This window comes from Dromaius novaehollandiae, chromosome Z (genome assembly GCF_036370855.1).
Source record: "Dromaius novaehollandiae isolate bDroNov1 chromosome Z, bDroNov1.hap1, whole genome shotgun sequence".
NCBI classification, from domain to species: Eukaryota; Metazoa; Chordata; class Aves; order Casuariiformes; family Dromaiidae; genus Dromaius; species Dromaius novaehollandiae.
The window spans coordinates 27223184-27246132 of NC_088132.1; the positions used below are offsets into that span (position 1 = coordinate 27223184).

Here is a 22949-nt window from a genome sequence, read left to right on the forward strand (position 1 = left end):
GCCCAAATTCTAGTCTGCACAGTTCCTGCGAACACAAAGAGTTTTCATCCAAGGGCCACTGAAGGAACTACCTTCCTCGTTATCTTAAAAGTTATCTTCTTGAAAGTTTGGTCCAGCAGCCTACCTAAAAATAAAATGTTTAAAAATCATACCTCACTGAATTTGGTTTGTTGTTAATTCTGGCTCAAGGAGGTATGACAACTGTGGATGCTTTTCTGTGAGAGAAATAAAGTTTTCTGGAGAGAAGACATGTTTGTATTATGTAAGACACACTTCTTTTGGCTCTTACTTTATGTTAAAACTCACCAGTTGGCAGGTTTCCTTGCTACAATTCATCTCCATGAAGGCTTCTGTAATCTTTCAACAACACTACATTGCCATATATTCATGATAAAGCTGTTTACTGTAGCATTACTAGCGGTTATTTTTTACAAGCACTATGGCAGCAGTGACTGCAAGAAAGGGCAGAACTGCAGGAAAGGGGGAAGGTCTCTCTCAAAGCTTCCATTCACCAGTATTGAAGAGGATGGCACAGACCTCACTCTTGTTGAAGTTTACCTGAAACAAGCTCTGTCTGCTAAACATGACTAGCAATTCTACCTTATATCCATGAGGGAGCTACAATTTGCAAAGTGGTGGAAGAACTGGTACACCAGTTGGTTGTGCTGCCATTCAGAGGGACCTCAACAGGCTGGAGAAATGAACCAACAGGAATCTCATGAAGTTCAACATAGGGGAATACCAAGTCCTGCCCCCAGGGAAGAATAACCCTAGGCACCAGGACAGACTGGGGGCCAAACAGCTGCAGAACAGCTCTGCAGAGAAGGACCTGGGGGTCCTGGTGGAGAACAAGTAAACCATGAGCCAGCAACAGGCAAAGGTGGCCAAGAGCATCCCAGGCTGCATTAGGGAGAGCATTGCCAGCAGACGGAGGGAGATGATCCTTTCCCTCTACTCAGCACTGGTGAAACACATCTGGAGTGGTGGGCTTCTATGTACAAGAGAGATATAGACCTACTGGGATGAGTCCAGCTAATGGCCACAAAGATGATGAAGGGACTGGAGCATCTAATGTATGAGGAGAGGCTGAGAGAGCTGAGACTGTTCAGACAGGAGAAGAGAAGGCTCGGGGGGGATCTTACCAATGTTTATAAATATCTGATGTGAGGGAGTAAAGAACACTGCTGAGACAGACTCTTCTCAGTGGTATCCAGTGACAGGACAAGAGGCAACAGGCAGAGACTGAAATACAAAAAAATCCATTTAAACACACACACACAAAATTATTATTCCTTGGAGATATTCAAAATCCAACTGGACATGGTCAGGAGCAACCTGCTGTAGCTGGCCCTCTTTGAGCAGGGGGGGTTAGACTAGGTGATCTCCAGAGGTCCCTCCCAACCTCAGCAGTTCTATGATTCTGTGGCTGACTGGATAAAAACACAACCTCAAAATAACCTAACAGTGTGGTATGGAAAATCTAGAGGTTAATTAAAACCCAGTCCCCGGAAGCACAGATACTTCATATAAGGCTTCCATTGAGCTAAAATAATACTGAGTTTGAACAGGCTTATTTGGATCACAAAGAGGACAAACAACCTGAATGCCATCAGTCCTATATGGCTCTGGGGGACAACTAAATGGACAGCGACTCCCAAGAGGCTAGAGCAGGATCAAAGCACAGCTCCTGTGCATCCAATTCTATTTACCACCAAAACTTAATCTACTTGGACTGTAGGTTACACATACACACACACATATATACATACCCACGAGGTCTATTTTGTCATGCTTTCATTTCCTGTGAGGTTACTTAGGAAAAATGTCTGAACCAGACCTACACCTTACTAAAATTCTGTACAACAGCAGGAGAAAAAAAGGGTGAGTTCATCTAGGCTGGCAAAAGTCAATTGCCTATTTTTGCTGCCAGTAATGCATCAGAAAATAATTTGATTCTGGGGAAGATGACTGCGCAACCACTTGTCTATACTTTCAAAATACCTGAATCAAGCCCAAAGTTTTTATTCGCATCCCCACATTACCCCATCACTGTCTCTAACTAACCAAGTCCCAAAACATGAGTACTGCAGTAGATAAGGTCCAAAATGGTATGTTTTACTCAGTGCAACCAATTCCTAGCTGTTCTTCATTGAATGATGCTATATAGTCTTTCCTTGAGGCTCAGTGAGCACACAGGCTTCAAGCGGATATGACATTTTCCACACTTATTTGCTATTGTAATTCCTTGACAATGAATCTGATTTCTTCAAGGGGCCCAAACTATATGCCAGTGTATGACTGTCCAAATACCTGAGATCACTTACTACCATTTCATACAAAATTTTAGATTTTTATCTTGTCAGACATTGCCACAAGGGCAAGTTTGATCACTAAATTCAAGTGTCAAGTTACATAACACTTGTACGCATTCAATTAATACATAGCATCCCTCCTTCAGTAGTAAGTTTTCCTTTGTGCTTATTCCATTCTCCACAGCTGCTAACATCAAACACATACTTATCCAACATGTTTTCGGTTCAAACTTCCAAACAGGCTTTGAACCCACAATTATTGCCAATTCTCCGAGAAGTCAGGACCTAGTAGGGCATAACTAAGAGCTAAGATAACTGTTCAATGCTAAGAACATAAATAAGAGCCACCAAAGAGTTAGTGGTACCAAACCCTTCTGAGGTTAAGTTTTAATAGCTAAAATTCCTTTTGGAACACTTCTATTTGTCATATAAATAGTGAGATTAATATTGCAGGTATGATAGCAGGTATTGTGCTAACTTACACCTTAGCCACAAAATAGAATTGTGTTATGAAGGGAAGTGTTTTTCGGGTGCACTCAGGCAGCTGAAGAAATTCTCAAAAGACTGCAAGTTTAAGAGGAAAATAGTATGAATTCTATAATGGACTTTAAAAGATGACCGACTTTACTAACATGCAATATTTGAAATACAGTAATATACATCCACGTAAACTGCAGGAAAACCGAACAGGATTTGGGGACGTTAATCAAATACATTGCAACCTGAAAACAGTTGTTATTAACAAAGCAATAGATACTCCTCTCACTCCCCCTCTAAAACACTAAAAGAGTTAATAGTAAGAATTATATTGTGTATCTGGGCCCGCAGAGAACATAAACACAGGTCAACTTATTAATATGTGGTTTCCTGTGGCAGTTATATTAAACTGAGTTCAGCTTGACGGATCATATTAGAGAGAAAAAGAGGAAAGTAAATCAGCACCCCTGAAATGCAGTTTTACTCTTTAGGAAATTACTACAGCTCATGATCTGGAGACTGTGATTTGCAGTGAAGAAAAATATTGTCTCCCGATCCACGCAGGCACCTTACTGCTACATATAACAAGTCCATAGCTAATCTTTTAAACACATTATGCATAGCAGTTAAGAAACAACTACAAGATCCTACTCCAGGCCCAGGAGGAATAGACAAATGGCCAGGTGATAATTTAAGGCATAAAAGACATTCAGTAAAGATTACTCCCGCAGTACTTGCCAAGGAAGTACAGATGGGATTGGCGGCCTGTCAGAAAACAGGTGCAAGAAAAGAGCAGCCAGTTCAAAAAGGCAATGAACTGAAAGTGTCCTGAGACAAATCACAGAAATTCTTCAGTTCAAGGCAGAGATTTTTGGAAGCTTTGGAGTGGCCTGAACGCTGACTATGTCATTTAATATAAATGGCCTTCATTACAGTTTCTGAGAATATTTTTACTGTTACTGAAAGTCTTTTCAATTGCAAACAATTCTTGAATTAAATATTTGTAATACAAGACCATGAAAAAATATCACCACACATCTCCCTGGACTGCACGTGTGAACACAGATAACACTAGCTCACATACAGAGGAATTTTACAAAGCTTTTGTTGACAAACTACTTATTGTGATACATATTGGTGAAAGAATACTTATTTTCTTACAACATATAGTCACACATATAATTGTTGCTTGTTTTCTATTGGAATGGTAAGATTCTGACAGAAGGAATCTTTGATGTTTCTAGATGATCAGAAAAGCAGTAGTAAAATAGACACTAGTTAGGTCCAAAGCACATTAAATACAGTGGAAGCCATTTAATTGCTTTAACAAATGCTAGATGAATGCTTAAATCATGCAGTTAAGGTTAAATTCACTTAAGAATCTCCTTGAGACTGGCTCTAATCAAGACTGTCAAATGAGCAAGACCACAATATGATTACAGCAAATATTGCTAGTAGAAAAGTTGCTGAGCTCCAAAATACCCAATAACTCTTCCAGAAAATAATAATCAAAAAGTAGACTGACACAACACTATATTTGCTCATATGCTCTGTATTTTCCCAGAATGTGATAAGGGATATACAGTGCCCTAATCTGTTCCAAAGCAGCAAAATATTAGACCACTCCACATTCTTTATGTTGGATGCTAAAGTATCATACATGATCTCCCAACCTCATCCAGTTTCATAGCTCATAATTCAACATTTGAATCAAGAATACGTCAATGAAATAGTGTACCACCATTCCCCTGCTGCTACCATCTCACTTAAATCAGTCATCAGTACACCAGAAATATCATGTTTCATATTTAATCTATGTGTAACTCTTACCTAAGACATAAGCTCAAAAGTGTGAAATATATGAAATATATAATTTGCAATAGAAAGACTGCAAATACTAAACAGGTTCCTCCATTTAGTGTACATCTCAGAGAGTACCAGCTGTTTCTGCACATAGCCAAATTAAAAACTTGAGTAACATGCAATCTCAAAAAGATCCCTTGTTCCCAGTGCTTATGCTGTAATTTTCAAACATCTGGGTATTAAAAACAATCAGATGATGAGGACTGCAGGATCTAAAGTGTCAGGAATTACTAAATTAAATGTTGCTGGAGACTGGTTTGATAAAAAAGAAGAAGAAAAGGAGGATGCTAGAGTAGTGCAAAATAAAATAACAACTTCATATTTAAAACTAAACATTTCTATTTTGACAGAGATAAGTTCATCTTATGAAAATTTCTGCTGCACGGATTTTAAAATTACAAGATAGCATACTTGCACTGATGACAATAATGGACTACTTTATGTTACACATGAAAAGCAACTGTGTAAGAAACTGCTGTACTTTAAAAATGTATCCTTTTAATGACTTTTTTTTTTTTAATATACATACTAAAGTAAAATTGTTCCCCTGAAGTGACTTGAAATGAGTAGGTAACATTTTCAGAAAGCTCTCACATCATCTGAATACCTAAATTTCCACAACTTTCACTGAACCTCCTGGTGTTATATAGAGGACACATTTCTAAATCCACAAGAGTTGTGTTCATCTCATTTTACTGGAGTTTTAGCACATTAGTAATTTTGACACAAGTACAAAGGTTTGAAATCTCTCTCTCTCTCTCTCTGAAATGGTACACTGCTGAACATACGGCCATCCCCAGATTTTATAGGGCCTCAATTCATTGGCATTGGAAATTATGGCACATTTAATCGTAGGGACAGAGTACCAGTGTTTAGGTCTGCTGGTATCTTTAAGCAACCTGTTACTTCCCTTTCACAATTCCCTCAGTAATCCAAACAGGATTTTTCAGGCGTCACTCTACAACACTCCGCCTATACAGCTGAATCGAGAGGTGACTGTGCACGCCGACTGTGACAACTGGCAGGCAAAGCACTAGAAAGAATTAAAATGACTAGACAACAGAAAACTTTAAAAATTGTTTGTTTAGTAACTGGTGAAAATTCCCAGTGAAATAAACTTTGGTGTTATCCTGACAGTGTTCATGCTGAGTTGCAACTGACAAAGAAGGGAAACTGCAGCACACTAGCACACATGCAGAATAAAGGTTTGGCAACATTGCAACAGGTGATTGGCAAGAGCTCTTCCCAAACACAGGCCTGGAAGTTCCTTATTTTGATGTCGATCATACTAGCATTTAAGAACTTCAGCCAGAAATTAGGACTCTTATGTGTTTGCCAAGTACGAGAAGCTAGTTCGAAATTAGGACTCTTAGGTGTTTGCCAAGTACGAGATGCTAGTTCCGGCTGCAGAAGTTATAACCCTAGGTGTCACAAAAGGTGCTACGTAAGAAGTAACAGGCAGACATGTGGCTTTAAGACTGTGAAGCAACAATAAAACAAACAGTTAAGCATAAAAGCTTCCTGCTTGGGTAATGAATGCCAAGTTTTTATGTGAAACACATTTTCATTCCAAACAGAAAGCTAGGAATTGTGAAAGGGACATGTCCTAAGGGCTAAAATGAATTGTTTAGTCTTTCCTACCAAATAAAATATGTCAGGTTGGGAACTTACTTGCCTTTTAAAATGTCTTTATGATTATGGGTAAACGCATGACACAATTACCTTGGAAATATTTAGGTCTGAAAAGTATTTAAGTTTAAGAAAAGAAAAGATATTTTATGCCACAGATTTTTATCCACTTAAATATTTTGCTTATCAGTTGTCATGTCGTACAATTCCCAACCAGTGACTAACTACAGATATTTCCAAAACACTCTGCATAAAGTTCTACAGCGTTTTCAGCAAAAGATGGGCACAAGCACAAGCACTAGGAAAACCAATGACATTTAAAAGAAATTAATTAGAGAAGACTGGGGCTAGCAGTGGAACCATACATTCAGAAACCCAGTCTTCCCTTTTATTTAAATGTCATTTTAAAAGAATTCTGTCTTCCAAAGAATACCGTCTGTTTTGCACTACAAGTGAAGGTAACCTGTATCTCCAATAAGCTAATTCAGCTTGAGCTCAGTATTAAAAAAAGTCCCATCGTTAACCTAATACTTCATACAGAAACAACAGATTTTAAATGGGAACCCTGCATTACGTGCTGAGCAGTCACACCAGTGCTGGAAAACCTGAAAGGGAGCGAGTATGCAATATGATAGAGAGTATCATCTCCCACGTTATACTTACTCAAAATATTGTCGTCTCTAGTTAAAAGAAAACACAGACAATTGATTTCTACTAAAGCTGTAAAACTTTATTCCTATTACATTTTTTTCCTAACTGTAATCTTCAGCTCATAAAATTCCAGGTTAAACGTGACCAGTATAAATAAATTTGAAATAAATCAATACAAGTTTAATTTTAAAAGTGCACTACAGTCACCACTGCTAGCAGAAGAAGATACTATGTTCAGACAGCAAAACTTCCTCTCTCCAGCTACCAAGGGAAAAAAAAAAAGACGAGGCATTTATTTCCAGGTACAGGACATTTTCGTATTTATAGTATAGAAAGCTATCTAGAGACAGAGTCAATTATCTCTGCGTTATTTCATATGATGAATCTATTAGAAGAGTACAAATATTAGAAGAAATGTACAAAGTAGCGACTACTCAGTGAATCAGAAAAGGACACCTTTTTAAAAGCACACTGAACCAAACAATGACAAAAGCCCAGCCAACGAGGTTGGCCGTTATCTTTTTTTTTTTTCCCAAAAGAGGATGCACATCTAATTGTTCCTATTACTTGAGTTAAAGAGGCCTCAAATTCAATTTTCTTAATACAAAACATAAGAAAAACAAGATATTAAACATGATATCAAATCTCATTTCTTTTTGCCTTGTTTTGCACAAAAATACAGCTTTAACATATTTGAAACATCAACGTGACCATGCTAAGCAGCATTGCTGCACTAAGACTAAAACAAAACTGCAGAAGTTCTTTTTAACATTTTTTTTACACTGCTGTTAATAATATTTGCTTTAAATACACAAGTTTTAAGTGGAAAGTGCTCCCTCTCTCTATTCTGTTTTCACCCCATTTATCAGTGAAAAATTTCCTAATATAAGTGATGGAAAGATTAGTTCAAAATTTCCAACGCTGTAATTATCACTAGTGGGTTAACTACATAACGGTGGAAACTGGAAAGTCCAAGAAATTATAATACCATTCTATGATTCTAATCTAAATAAACTGTCAAGTTTTACACTTTTTCATAACAGGCTGCCATATGCTGACACTTTTATTTTTCAAGGATATTTTACAGTACTTTTAGCACTGACATTTCAAACTGCTTTCCATAGGAATTGGTGGAACACTTTGACAGGTTGTATCTTGTGAAGAGAAAACAGATTACTGTCCCAATTTAAAAAAAGAAAAAAAGAGAGATCCAGTCACCAGTCAAACTTCAAGCAACGTATCTGGGAAGTGAAATAGGGCAAAGGTAGAAAACACCACTCTGCTAGTCTTACTGAAAAGTTAGTTTACTCTTTCAAGAAATACTCCAAAGGATGTCCTATCTGCAAAATCTTTACCTAAATTTATGTTTTATACATACAACAGAACTGAGGCCAGGCACAGCAAGTATAGAGAAGTACTAACATGGAAGAAAGCTCAAAGGCTGCTTAGCACAGAAAGATTAAAAGAAATAACCTAAAAAGTCTGTGAGCCACTGCTAGTTTCAGCTGTTAAATATCACCACAGAGAATGGAAATTTCAGTGATGAGAACAGGACCTAATTTTACTTTTTTTTTTTTCCCCTCCTCTCTCATCTGCTACAGAAATCAAAATCTTTCTTCGGAGCCCTTTAAACCACAGGCTTGATCAAGCCACTGACTAAAGATCAGAAAATGGTTAAAATGGATTACCAGCTGTTCCTCAGATTTCTTATGCCCTTCATTGTAATTATATTGAATCAGATTTTAATTACTTGAATCAGATTTTAATTCGTTTTTAGCATATTGCAAGTGGCAACCCGCACAACGTTACACACTAAGCTAAAAGGTAAACATTCTCAACAGCTACCCAAAAGCATATTTCAAGTAAGTTTTTTCATGCTACATAGAATCCCACAGACTTTTCGGCAAGTTGCTCATTCTCTATAAAAACAAGACCAAAAACAACTCTTAATACCACTGAAGTAGAATATAGTTGCACTGATTTGTGAAATACTGCAATTAGAAATATTTGGCATCTGACCAATGACAGTATGAGAATTTTTTCCAAAACTTTTCTTCAATGATATTGACCCAAAAACATGCTTCATAAAAGTGGTTACATGCTGCAATTTTTAAGTTTAAAGGACTTAAATTCTAAAGAAAAAAAGCAGTATCTAAATACATTAAAACAAACTGAAGCCAGAGGAATGTAACATAGCCAAGGTTAGTTTCCAACATGCTGGATAATACATCATGTATCTCAGATGCACAGAAAGTTACATCTACATCCTTTGAAAAACAAATTCCAAATGACTTCTGATCTCTTTTTGATGTTTCCAAATGGAGGTACATGCTTAGATGACTATCTACATTAAAGAGATTAAATACTTAAACAAAGTACATTTACAAAGCTAGGGAATGGCAAATTCAATCTTAAGTGCTTTGAAGGTACATTCTAAAAAAACAGTTCTTGAGGCAACAGTTTGTATACTACTACTCATGAAAGATTATCTTGCTTTCCTCAGTGGAAGAAATCATTAGATCTGGAACTGATTTACAGAAAAGAGAAATATTACTGAAAAGTAAAATGGAGAACAGAATAACCAAAGCTTATATTAATATTTCACTGCATAACCTAGAGCTAAACTACTTCCCAGGACAATATTTCAGTTTTATGTTTTACTCTTTCCAACTGGAAAGCTCTTTAAGAAGCACTTACTTGTTCAAACTGACCATCTGCTCTTACAAATCAAAAAGGAACAAAATTAATAGTGGCTTTATATGATTCTTCTACTCAAATGGAAGCCAAGTAGTAATCTGTCATTGATTGCCACTTGCTAGATATCAAATCAACATCTATTACTTGGAAGGTTTTTCTGTTTATGTGATGAAAATGACTTGGTGATACATGACAAACTATGCTAATATTTTTTTTGGACAAAAAACATATTTATAGCATCAGGATGTGCTACATCCACCCTTAAACCACAAAAACAAGGTAAAGGAACAGCATACAGCAGTCCTTGTCTTCTTCAGCTGCTTTTGTTTGCAGTAAGTTATTCTGCAGAAGAAAGGGAAGCTAGTTAGCTAGATATATATTATGCAGGTTATGGGGAAAAAAAAAATTGGTCAGGTTATCAGATCTAGATAAACTATTAGAGCAAAAATGTGATCATGATACAACACGACCATTTATTAATGTATTTGAACAGTCAAACACGCCATTCATCGCAAAGATTTTGTGCAACAACATTGAAGCCATAGGCAAGCCTGCATGAATCAGGGTGAATTAGATAAAATGGAGGTTTTGGTTTGTGCAGACAAAGCAAGCTATTGCACAGTTCACCCAGCCATGGTTGCTCAGAGGGCAATTTAAGCAGGAGTCGGGCATCCTTTGTAAGCTGGAATTCCTTGGTACTTCAAAAGCAAAGCCTGCCAAATACCAGCTCCCATGTTCATTTTCTCAAGCTCATATGCAATGCTTCACATAGTATTCTTGAATAAAAGGGTAGCTGTTGAATCCTGAGAACTTATTCTAATCTAGGCCTTGTATTTCAGTTGCAAATCAGAAAGATATAATACCTAATTTACTTTTTTTCTACTGTTAGTAGGAAATATTAGGCACAGACAGTAGCTTATATGAAGGACAAATAAGCAAATATAGTAAAAGAAAATAATCTGAAGGCAATCCTAACAAGAATCACTTAGCAGTTAGCAGAAGATTGCAAATTTAATAGCATCATCATAAAAATTTAATTGTTCATTTCTTAACTTTTTCTTTCTTGAAGACTAAAGATAACTACATTATACTACTCATTAACCTCCTTTTTAAGTAAAATCACACCATTTCAGAAAATTCAAGCTTTGCCCTACGTGTTATAGGAGTATTTACTTTGAAAACAAAGCCAGATGGGATAAAACAGGAGAAATATTCAATTATCCTCCTTTATGACAGCAGTCACAGAAAAACCTAATTGCATTTTCTCTCTTACTCTGTTTTGTTGCTTTCTTCAAGGAACACAAACAGTGAATATCACATATCTCAAAAAATGATAGAGCACAAAAAGACAAAACAACTAGCAGCAAGATGCCACCTTATGGAAAAACTGCAGGGATGCCACATTATTCCTTTTGGTTGAACACCTTTTGGGGACCTCTGAGGTAACTAACTTTCTCAACAAACTACATCCTTTTCTCCTCACTCCCAATCTCTCCCCTCCCCAAGTAACACGTCATGGGTTTCTTAACCCAGCTAACACAAAAATAAAGGAAACGAAGCCCTTCTCACAATACTGCACTTGTTAAATCCTATGATAACTATTACTAGTTGTCTAGCAAGTGCTATCTTTTGAACACTTCAAACAAATTCTTTCATGTTTTGATAATGGTGGCATCACCTAGAAACGCAACAGTTAAATTCTCCCAAAATGAAGCCCAGAACATACTAGAGTTGGAAAATAACAACTGGCATTTTCAACTAACACCCAGTGAAGGCAAGAGAAGCTTTTGGCACAAAGCACCAGCGTTTAATGATCACTTTGCTGAACTTCCAAGCAAATGAATGTTATCTTCATATAATCCTTAAAATGTTTAGAACTGCATAATGGAAATCTCATTAAACTGTTCTATTCAAAGAACATGAAAAGCTGTTTTAATCAAAAGGTACATGGGGAGAACTCATGACTTATCATTTCAAATCTTTAACATATCTTTCTAGCAAATAAAATCCAGTTCAACCAAAATTACTGTCCTGATACGCATACTGATTGATAAAGATCTGAGTAAAGGTTTGAGTTAGTCGCTGCAAATTACATAATTGTCCTTACGAGCCAGGATGTTTATCCAGGGGTCAGTCAACTCTCAACCGTGCAAAAGCAGGTTCTCTATATTAAAGCACACCAAATTTTCTGCATTATAAAATGATGCCACATTGATCCAACTATCCAAAATGTGACTGAGGAATAATTAAGAATGAAGGATGCCTGTACACTGGTAGAGCTGTTCTTAAATGCCTTTACATGATCACTGGACTTCACGTTTCACAAGCATGAAGGTCAGGTATGCACGATCCAAACACTTCATGAATATTTTACAACTGCCCACCATGACAAAGCTTGCAGCTATTAAAATTGATTTATATAAAGTATTTGTTCAGGTTAGCGTCTAAAGAGACAGATTATCTCATTTATTTTCAGGAACTGTGGTACACAACCAGGAACTTAAGGCATACCCAGCACTTACTCATTGCATCAGTTTTCTCTAGAGTTTCAATTTCAGAAAGCCTCTGTTAGCAAGTTACCAAAACAAACAAAATTAACAACAACAATTAACCACCTACATACAAGATGATTCTTCAAAATGAAACAGCCTCCTCTCTTTATGTCCATTTAAATTAGAGTTGCACGCTATGCCTTCTCCAAAGGAGAGGAGCTGCAACTCTAATACTGTGTTTATTTCAGGCTTATTTATAGTCTACCATCACTAGACTGACACGTATATACTTCCTTTCTCTGTGTCTTTATGACTCGCACAAATTCAACTTGTTTTCATCACAGAAGGGCTTCTTATTCATATGCCACTACTTAAAAATAGTAAGTCATACTTTATCACATGCATGAATATTCAGCCTGTCCAGTGCCATAAGAAAAAAAAAAAAAGAAAGAAAAATAGCCTTGCTGACACTTTCCCAGAACTTTCCCACTCTCAGAGAGATTAATCTGTGCTTCCTGTGAAAATCTAACAATTTCTTTTAGGGAAACAAAAGGTATCAGGAGATTTCTTCCTACTGCTGTGAACGTCTCAAGCACAAAATGCTTCATCTACCCACGATTACCTGTATGGAAGTTCCTGGTTCACTACACTGCTTTGCTGCCAGCTACCCAGTTAAAAGTCAACACTTAAAACTGGATTATTTCTTACTAGATTGTAGCTGAATATGTTTAGAAACTTAGTCTTTTGCCCACTTTGTCATGTCTGGGAAGACAGATCCCATGGGAGGATTCAGTCACGTATTGCGGACTGTGGCCCAATCCTTTGGCTTAGATGAGCCATCACAGGACTTCCCACAGAAACTAGAGGCCACTCAAAATCTGCTCCCTCTAAACGTACTGGACACTTCTCTGAGGAATACAAAAAGCAGCGCTGGTCAATTCCTTCCCTACCTTTGAAACCATGATTCAGTCTTAAGGCTTCTTGTGTCAACCTTACACTTTGAATGTTTAAATGCTTTAAATGGGATGACTGTTAAGTGACTGCAGGGCCAAATGCAAGAGAGTAATGGGAGACTCCACTAGCGCTTTCAGTAAAGCCTTTTTATCACTTTCTTAATGTATAAGCATTTTTTACACATTCTCTTGCCATAGTATGGACTAAAATTGGAGAAAAATAAAAAATGGTTCATATACAGCCCACATGTGGTGTGATCAATGTATATTTCTCCAGATGCTTAAAGGAAAATTAAGGCTTACAACTGTACTTCTACCAGAAATGCAATTTTCTTCCAGTGGGAGTTGTCACCGTGTAGTCTGGTTGGAGCTTTTGCTGCTTCCCATCAGAAGGCAATGTACTGCCAGTCTGTCATCTTTATATCATTTCTTTATATGGCTGTGCATCTCTCTGCATTTTACAGACCATAGAAAGGGCAGCTGTTACACCTTACTGTGGCTCATCAAGGAGCAGTGACTGTGCCTGTCAAATGTGACCCTCTCCACCCTTGGCTGTTACAATGATGCAGGCTGGAAGAGAAGAGAATCCATGTGAGATGGCCTCCACTGAGCCTTCAAAGGAGCACCTGAGCTACCTCTCTCCCGCCCTCAAATCTGCTACCTAGGTACTCTCAGAAGCAGCATTATCTTCCCTATGGCTTCGCTCCAGAGGTTTCACACTCAGTTTTCACACACAATCACAATCTAAGCATTTCTTTTAAAAACACTTATGTCCTCAAATAAGCTGCCTATAAAAGAATGCAACAGCATCTGTCCTCTTAGACATGAAAGCCTTTTTTGGTTCTCAAAAGCCCACTTCCCCCAGCAACATTAACTCCCTTTAACTAAAAGTTTTTAATGAGATCTCTTTAGTAACAGAAGTGCATCTATTAATGTCTTGTAAGAAAGCATGAATTTCTCACACCCTGAGCTAAACCTAGCTAGCAAAGCTTTCTCATGTAGTTGTGGTATTAAGAGACGTATTTTAGAAGCACCTAATACCTGCAATGGAGTCCATTCTGCAAAGCGTCTCAGCACTACAGAACGATCTGAGCTCTTTTCAAAGTCTGCCCCGTCCCTGTAAAGAAGGCAACCTGGGTGCGTTCGATAAAAGGTACAGAACAGAATTTTCAAGCATAATAACGTAAAGTCAGTGGTTTTTTTAAAAAAATAACATAACCAGCCATTTCTCAGTATATTAGCTTCTTACAGCAGTAGACTGGAGATGTCCAAGTAAATTGCACCACCCTCACTTCATTAGCACACCATCACCACGCATGTATGTGGGCATAATGAGGAAAAAAATCATTTGTTTCAGCCTGGAGAACAGATTACAGACCTCTGTTTTATCCTTCAGTGAAAACAGAAGAGGCACAGAAAAGAGTGAATAGACACTGGCAGTCTGCTTGCTCTTCCAAAACAAATATTGAGAGGTATTAAATAAAGGTAGGAAGAGGCCAGCTGAAAACAAAAGGAAGTGGTTTCTCATACAACACACAGGTAAGCTGAATATCTCTTGCCATAAAATGTTGTGGATGGCAGAAGGAAGCTAGATCAATTCATGGCAGGTGAATGCACTGATGGTGGCTAAAAACTCAGAAACTCCATGTGCCTCAGGAAGCCTCTGAGACAGGAATAGTTAAGAGGCAGAAAGTGCAGGCTGGGGCCAGGGGAAAAGTCATGTTTGTGCCACTCTCATATCATTTCTTAAGGATCTGCTTTTTGGAGGCAAAACATGGCTGGACAGACAGTAACGCAGGATAACTGCTCTCATCATATGAAAGACTAAAGTAGCAGCTAAGTTTGAAAAAAAAACAAGATATATTTTTACTTTTTACTGAAATCATGGAACTACATGATTCAAATAACACTTTCTCATGTATATTTGCAATATCTGAACATACACAGTTTCACCCATATTCTAGAAAATATTTTAATTACTAGCAAATACAAATTATCCGTGTTACAATACTACATCTGCTGCCATCACTGGTTACGGTACACTTAGGTTAGAAGGAGGTTTCGGTCTGTTTATTGCCAAGGGGAAGTACAGAAAGGCTTGGTATTTCCCCAAGACCCACAAGCACTGTCACAGATGAGTACTTTTGAAAAACCTCATCTTTGGGAGCCTTTTCTTTATTTGACAGGTTTGGAATCTTTTAGTATGAGTGATCATTACCATTGCTGCACAACCCACCTGAGGTTTTCCTTGATGGTTTTGCATTACAACAAGCAAATAAAGTATTTTTAAAGTTCACTGTGGTGCACAAGAACCCGTAGATGAACTTAGCAGTCAAACTTACTTTTGATTTTAAAGTTACAACATCGCAGTTGCTTACTTGGATTCAAACACTGTAATGGGCAGGTATGGCCTCAAAACAAACCAATAAACTAGTTTGACTTCTTGGCTAACAGGTATATGGGATTTCGCCCTAATTTCTCCATCAAACCTAAGCTTTAAGCTAACCAAAATCATTCCTTTGAGATAGCAAAGAAAGATATTTTCATCTAAAAACCTCAAGGGTTGGAGAAATCCAGACTCTAGAACCAAGCTATACAAATGTTTTTAGTTTGGGGGGCAGGTTTGTTTGTTTTCAAAATCACATAGCCATGCTCACCTATTCTCCTGCAGTGAATGCATACAGCACCTCTCCCTCACTGTGTTTTCAGTTAAAGCAAAGCAATATTGTATGGTGTGTGATATTCAAGAATCAAAGAGAGGAGAAAGTGTGAAACTAGTTAACATTATAACACTTACACTGCATAATGTAGAACATTATATAGCAGAAAAGTAAATACTTCTCAGTCTTCAAAGATACCTACAATACAGATAAGCTAAGTGGTCTAGTGAAACATTTTAACCCACAAATCTCGCTTCCTATGAATAAAGTTTGATCACAAAATCCAGAATATTTTCCTATTTGCCTCAAAATCTTGTATGAGATAAACAGACATTAGACTGTCACATCAATTAACCACAGATTTCTACACAGGTAATAGGCAGAGGCAATAGCAAATGAGACATATGCCACTGAGGGTGAGTCAGTAGTTTCGGTTTCCTTGTTTTAAATCTGTTTTATGTTAAGGTCATTGTGTAATGTAACATTCTGAACAGTCTGTTTAAACTTAGTTTTGAGCAACAGTTTTACTGAGTCTTCTTCAAAACTTACTGCTTGAAGCCTCCCTGTAAGCTATTCCTGGGTGGTTGGTTATTCGACTAGGTACATCATGTAAACTGTCATATCTTGACCAGTCTGCAGTAGAGATGACGGTGGGGACTGCAACAGGGAAGCATAAGCACTAGCACTGAGTAAAGCCAGTTCACTGACTCCCAACACTACACATGGGCTTTTTCTCAGGCGTTGGTTATGGGAAAGGAGCTGTTCCCACTCCACACTGGGAGCTTTGAGACCTGGAAGCTTCTGCATCAAGTTATTTGAGTAGAAGTGTCACAGGAAAAACAACAACAAACTTTTCTAGCCTGACTCCCCTTAGTTAAGGATTTGTATCAGGTGGTTTCAAGTTTCTTGTTTTCCTTCCACCACTGCTGTGGACTTGGTTTCCCCTCCAGCTGCCACCGGAGCAACAGGACCTTCATCGCAGTGGCGTGCGGAGCCTACGCTGAGCTGCGACGGTTTGAAAGGCTCAGGGCCGTTGACCCCTTCCCCGCCACAGCTCCCACCAATGCCTCGCCGAGCTGGACGGCCACGGGTGCACCAGCAGGCACCGAGAAAGCAAAGTGGCTGGTGTTGGAAATGAAGCCCGGGGAGAGCCGCTTGTCGCAGCGGCCTGGCTGGCGTGGCCTCTGCCCGCTCCTCACACGCAGGCCTTGCACGTGGCACTGAGCACCCGCAAAGCCACACTCTCAGATGCGGGATGGGCCCCGTGTCAGGGTGGCACACGCAAACGCTGCCTCCGGAGTTTGTAGCTAATGTTTACTCAAACACGTCTCACCGCTTGCAAGAATAAGTCCGCACACCTTACAACAGCATGGCAGCAACGTCACTGCCTTTTTAAGTGCCTGTCGCATTTTTTTTTCTTTTCATGACAAGAAAAAAAAAAACAGGCAGCAACCTACACGCACAGGGGACAGGAAAACCTGCTTGTTATCCCCAGTCCAGCTACGCACATGGTAGCAGCGGCGAAAACTTGAAACTAGACGTCGCCCGCGGCCACCTGCCTCCCCGCAACCGCCGCCGCCAGCGCCCTCCCGCGGCGCCCGCGGACGCCCCGCGGCTGCTCGGGACAGAGGCGCCGGCAGGGCTCGCTGTTTCAATACCCGACCGCAGCGAGAGCGGCGGGGACCTGCCGGCGCGGCGGCGGCCGCACTCACCCAGCAGCAGCAGCTTCAGCTCCCGGCGGGCGTCCCGCTTGTCGCGGCGCAGCTGCCGCTCGATCTCGGCGCTGATGCGCTGCGACTCCTTCTCCTCGGCCGAGAGGCAGCAGCCGGCCATGGCCGGCGGCGCACCGGCTCCCGCCGCCAGCGGGGAGGCGCGGGGAGACCTTCCCCCCCGGCGCCGCCCGGCCCCGAGGAAGCGCGGTGCCCGCAGGCGGCGGGACGGCGCTGCGGCTCCGCCTCGCTTGCCGCGGCGGGCCGGGGGCAGGCAGGTGCGAGCCCGCGCGCGGGGCCCGCCTCCTCCCGCCGGTTAATGATTGCAGGCGCGGCCGGGCTGCCGCTGCGGCGGGGCGGGCGCGGTCCTCCCACAGCGCTGCGAGTTCGGGGAGGGGGGAGGAGGTGGCAGCCCCGCAGGCTGCGACGCGGTGACACGGCTGCCGACCCGGAAGGGGGGGGAAAAGAGGGAAAAAAACCCACAAAATCTCCCCCCCACACAGGCGAAAGCTGAGGGGCGTTTGCTTCCCCCGCCGCCCTGCGGGGCTGGGGGAGAGGGGGGGCGGCCCGGGGCGGGGGGGAGGGGGGAGCAGGGAGCAGGCGGCGGCGTCCCCAACGGCTGCCGGCGCCCTAACGGCCCACGGCCGCTGCCCTGGCCGGGCGGCGCGGGCGCTTGGGAGCGGGCGGTTTGAGCCCGGCGTTGGTTCCGCTGCCGTTTAGAAACGGCGTAACGTGTTCACTTAAAATCGGTCAGCATCGTCACACGGGGTATTTGGGCATCGCTCTTCCCTGCTTTGCTCCTCAGCGCGGATGAAAGCCCCGCGTGGGAAGACCTGCCTGTGCTCGGCGTTGGCTACAGCTCTTCGTTTCGGAGGCTGTATTTCCCTCCTTGCTTCGCATACTTAACGTTTAGTTTTACAAACACGAGTTTGTGTTTTGTAAGGAATACGATCTTGGGAAGTCTCTTACGGCCCGAGTCCTGCCTGCAGTAGTAAAATCAGGATGCTTCTGTGCAGATACAAAGCGTTAGCGCAGGTGTGGCGCAGGTGCCCCGTGTGTGTCCCAGGCCCACCTTACTGCCTGGGGAGGAAACGCTTGGCTTCTGCTGGCCGCTCGCACTCAGTGTTGGCAGGCGCTTGGCTGAGCTGTGCTGAGCTCCTGTGAATCCTGCCAACAGGTAGCATTGAGCAGTGTTACTACAAGCAGTGTGTTCGCTGCTCCTAAATATAGAAAACCCTGACTTACTAGGGAGCAGCTCTCACCCCCTCCCCTGAGGACAGGGGGCTGCAGGCAAGGTGCCGAAGGGCCGTGGTGGCCAAGGGGAAGAGCTCCACGCGCAGCTGTGCTAAGGTGACAAACACAGCTGTGCACTGAGGGTGGTCGAAGTGCCGCAGGTGGGAGATCCCATGGGTTGGGGAGTGCTTTCAGCTCAGGCCTGTCTCCGTGCAAAGCCATCTCTACGGCTGCTCTGTGTTTCGTGAGCAGGTATGTCCCCATGTCCTAAGCATGTGAAGACTTGTTTATGAGTCTGAAAATTCATTTGTGAGTTTGCAAATTGTGGAGAATAGGATATTTATGACATTCTAATTCTACTGAAGGTCTGAAAAATCAGCACGTGATTTTTAAATCTGTTAACTAGGTATGTTTTCATGGTTATTTCAGGTCTAGCAAGCAATTCTTGTGTTTTGTTTTTTTCTTAGGGCTGGGGGAAAAACATATATTGCAGAGAAGCCAGACCCTGAGGTTTGTAATAACGCAGTGCATACATTAAAAGTCAAATTATTGGAGCTTTTCTCTCAGCTCTGCTTTCTCTGTGTATTTCTTTTCAAAGTTTCCCTGAAATCTCATTATTTACTCTGTCATCCTGCTGCCATTTTTTTTCCCTCTTCTGGTTTATTCTAAAGAAAACACAAACGCGATAATGATACTTGAACTTTTGAACTTGCAGTGTTTTAAATGCATTCAATAACAGGCAGCAAGATTTTGAGTCAAAGTTTATGCAACAGCGATAGATGAAACCACTAGAAAGATAAGCATATATTTTTTTAACAAGCATAACTGGTTGATTTGTTGATTTCTGCACCATAGGCAGTTGCATGTATTTGTGTTGTGAACTTAAAATATTTTTTTAAAATATAAAGCTAAGTATTTGAAGGTATGGGTAGAAAACGACATCTCCACCTTCACCAGTTAAATGTGGGAGCATTTAAGCAGTTATAAAGAAGTTGCTTCATAATTTGAAAGCTCAATATTTTTGTACTTACAGTGATAGTGACTTCTTATAATATCTCCTTGATATGAGAAAGCATGTGAGCAGGATTTAAAGGAGTCAAGATCCTCTAAGTTTGCTGATCCTGGAGTTTCATACAAGTGTGGTCATTCTGTGAATAATATTATTCATTGCTACTGCAGGTAAATATTTGCTCTGTCAAATAGTATTTAATGACCAGTACATACAGTTGGAGATAAGTATCAGAATTAGTTTTTTTAGTGAACCAGAGAAAGGTGTACACAGCAGTGCAATTCCCACTACCCTAACAACTTTGAAAATTCACATCATATCTCTGTTCCCACGTGAGGGGCGGCTCTCGGAGGAAAAACTCAAAGTGGGAATTGTACTGCTGCGTAATCCAGATTTAGTCTTAATGTATGTCTCTTACCTTTACTGGCAGTACTTGAAGCTAACAGTAAGCATCTACGGAAGTATTTTCAGGATTGTGCTATATGAGGTTTTCTCATTGGTGCAACTAAAGTACGTCTACTAACTTCTCAAGAAGCGTCAACAAAATTTTATTTTTTGGGAGATAAGGATCCCAGTTCCCTCATCAGTGGTTCTTTAACAACAAAAAGAAAGAACCGCGATGCCATAGATGGGAGAGGAAAAGGGATGCTGCAGAGGTTTATGTCTCTCACAGGGTTAGGCTTCTGGATCAGGTTTCTTTGGAAGACTTGGGTGCTGTAACACAGTCAAGTTCTGGAGAATTTCTCAGTGACTGAGGAGTTCCTTACTAGTAAATATTGTAACAGTTCTTCTCTCAGCGTATAACCCTTTATTTCATCCAGTTCTCCAAAAGTAAGTTAGTATATTGTAGGAAATCCTTTAGGCAACTTATTCCTGAAATTAGCATTCATGTCAAAAGTTGAGCTTTCTTCCCATCATCAGTGTTATTTTTCCAGCTTGCTTGTTGCTTTCCTGAATAAACTTGCACTGCTTACAGTTAGATTATCCTGTAGCTGAGTAATAGATTTGTGCAGATTACAAGGCTATGCATATCTTATGCTGAGCCCCTGAGGGCTTTGTTTATCCAAAATGCTGCTGTATCTCTCTCTGTGCAGTTGAAGAGCAATGTAAGCACTCAAAGTACCTGACAGCCATTTCTTTTCTGTAGCTGCATCTAGGCTTTATTAAGAGTTATACTTGAAGAGGCTGTGCAGAAAGTACATTAAGCCTTCAGTGGTACTTTCTAGACTAGTTATTAGCACCCAGAAGCATTTCCCATTAACCGTTTTGGCTGATCTGCCGTTAACCAGACCTGCCTACTCCCACAGATGCAGGCATCTTAACTCCTAAGAATCTGGAGAAGGCTGCCAAAAACCCAAGGGGTATGTAAAAGGTTGGTGTCTGTGCAGTCTCTCTTGAGAGCAGATAAGATTTCAGAAACAGGTCTCAGTTCTGAGCTGGTCATAATATAAATAACCATCAGTAGCAAAAATTCTGCCTTCAAATAAAGAAGAGTGTACTTTGCTAAGGGTGAGTTTGTGATTTTTTAAAATCTGGGGTGATGTGAAAAATGGTCTCTCGCTGTCTTACGAGCCTGTGTTTCTGAAAGGTAGCCGAAAAAAGTTGCGCTTTCCTGCAGTTGTTAAGAGGTGTTTTAATTCACTACTGTTTCTCAGCTGGGGTGGCGGGGATGTATGATATCGCAAAGGACAGTCAGGAAATCATTTTCAATGAATATCTTGTACTAAGATCATGAAACGAATATAGAGACCTGCACTTCCCTTTGCTTGCACATTCTTGTTTTTCAAGAGCACTGGTACACAAAATCCGTATGCTATTCTTTACTGCTCATCAGGTTTTCAGTGTTGTTTTGCTTACTGTAACAGTGAACATCATCTTCAAACAAAGATACCAACTAAAAGATTAAGAAACAGTTCTCTGTAACAACCAGGAAGGGACTGGATGTTGTGGTTTTGGGTGGAGGTAGGACCTGGGGAGCAGCTATAGTGGAATGAACTTCCAGTTGTTTCGTAACCTTGGACTTTTTTATATGCTCTACACAAAGGTAGTTGGTTGAATGAAAAAGGTAGAGTATAGAAATGAGGCAGATTGCGCTTTAGGAAAACTATTAGCAAAAATGTAGGTTCAACGAGGCAAATAACTGGTTTGGTTTGCTGTTTCTGAAAGCTTATTTTTGTGGAAGGCTGAAGGTGGCCTTTTGGGTATTGTTGAGATGGAGAGAGAATTTCAAGGCTGGGTACCTGATACCAGACTTCGGTTTTACTCCTAAATTACACATGCATTTTTTATGAACTACTTTTAGCTAAAGCAGTGTGCCCAGCTACCATGAGCAGGAGCAGTGATGGAAAAGCATTGAGTGTCCTGCTCTGTCATTCAGTGCTCCAGCAGTACTGAAAAATGAGAATTCTGTATTTCTGGCCCTTCACAGAGCATGGTCATTTTAACCTGTGAAAAATGGATAAAGAATTTTTATTTGGTAGTGTTTTATATCCACTTTTCTCAAGAATAAACAGCTATGTAAGATGCAGAGATTCAAAGAGAAACAGACTATAAATGTTAGGCATTTTTCAAAATCGGGAGATTAAAATAACTGTAATTTTGCACTAACAATCATGTGTGGCTTTCTCTTTAGGGTGGGTGGTTTAGTTTCTATTTGTATTGTTATTTTACACAGTGATGAAGTTTCACTCCAGCTGACTTCTTTATTTTTTTTGGCACTCTGTGTACTTTGTGCATTTCATTGCTCAGTAACTCACAGTAGCTACACTCCTTAAAAGGCATAGGCTCCGAGAAACTTTCTTACTGGCCCAAACAAGTTTGACAGGTTTAATGACCCCACATACTGGTGCAGTGAAAAATATCCCAGATTCAACCATCTTCCAAGTACACGTTATTTAGTATACTCCTCCTCCTCAACAGAAAAGCCTGTATTAAAAGATACCAATTAAAGTTGCACTTTAACAATGAATAATTAAGTGGATAAGGTTACAAAGCAGTAGCGTTCTCAAAAGGGAAAACTGGTCCTTGCAGTAGAAGTACTTGGAAAACAAGCAACAGCAGCTCAGGTTTCTTTCTGATAGATGGCTGAGAGTTACTGCAGCCAAATTTGGCTAATTTAATCACATGGTAGGCTAATCGCATCTTTGTGACGTGAAATTATCCTCTACCGTAACACTGCAAACAAAAAATGATGAGAGTAAAGTAAAACTGCTGATAGCCTATCTCATGACAACGATAAAAAAGACGTGAAGGAAGAGCAGCAAA

General features: G+C 40.4%; 1 protein-coding gene across 1 annotated transcript in view; it reads right to left on the reverse strand.

Moving 5' to 3' along the window:
• Positions 1 to 17824, reverse strand: part of LOC112983253 (guanine nucleotide-binding protein subunit alpha-14) — an 88462-nt gene extending 70638 nt beyond the window's left edge. Inside the window, exon 1 of the mRNA XM_026100244.2 lies at positions 17447 to 17824. Within this exon, the coding sequence (XP_025956029.1) occupies positions 17447 to 17567 (121 nt within the window). The 5' untranslated portion in view covers positions 17568 to 17824. The remainder of the gene's footprint in view (positions 1 to 17446) is intronic.
• Between the last annotated feature and the right edge of the window lie 5125 nt (positions 17825 to 22949).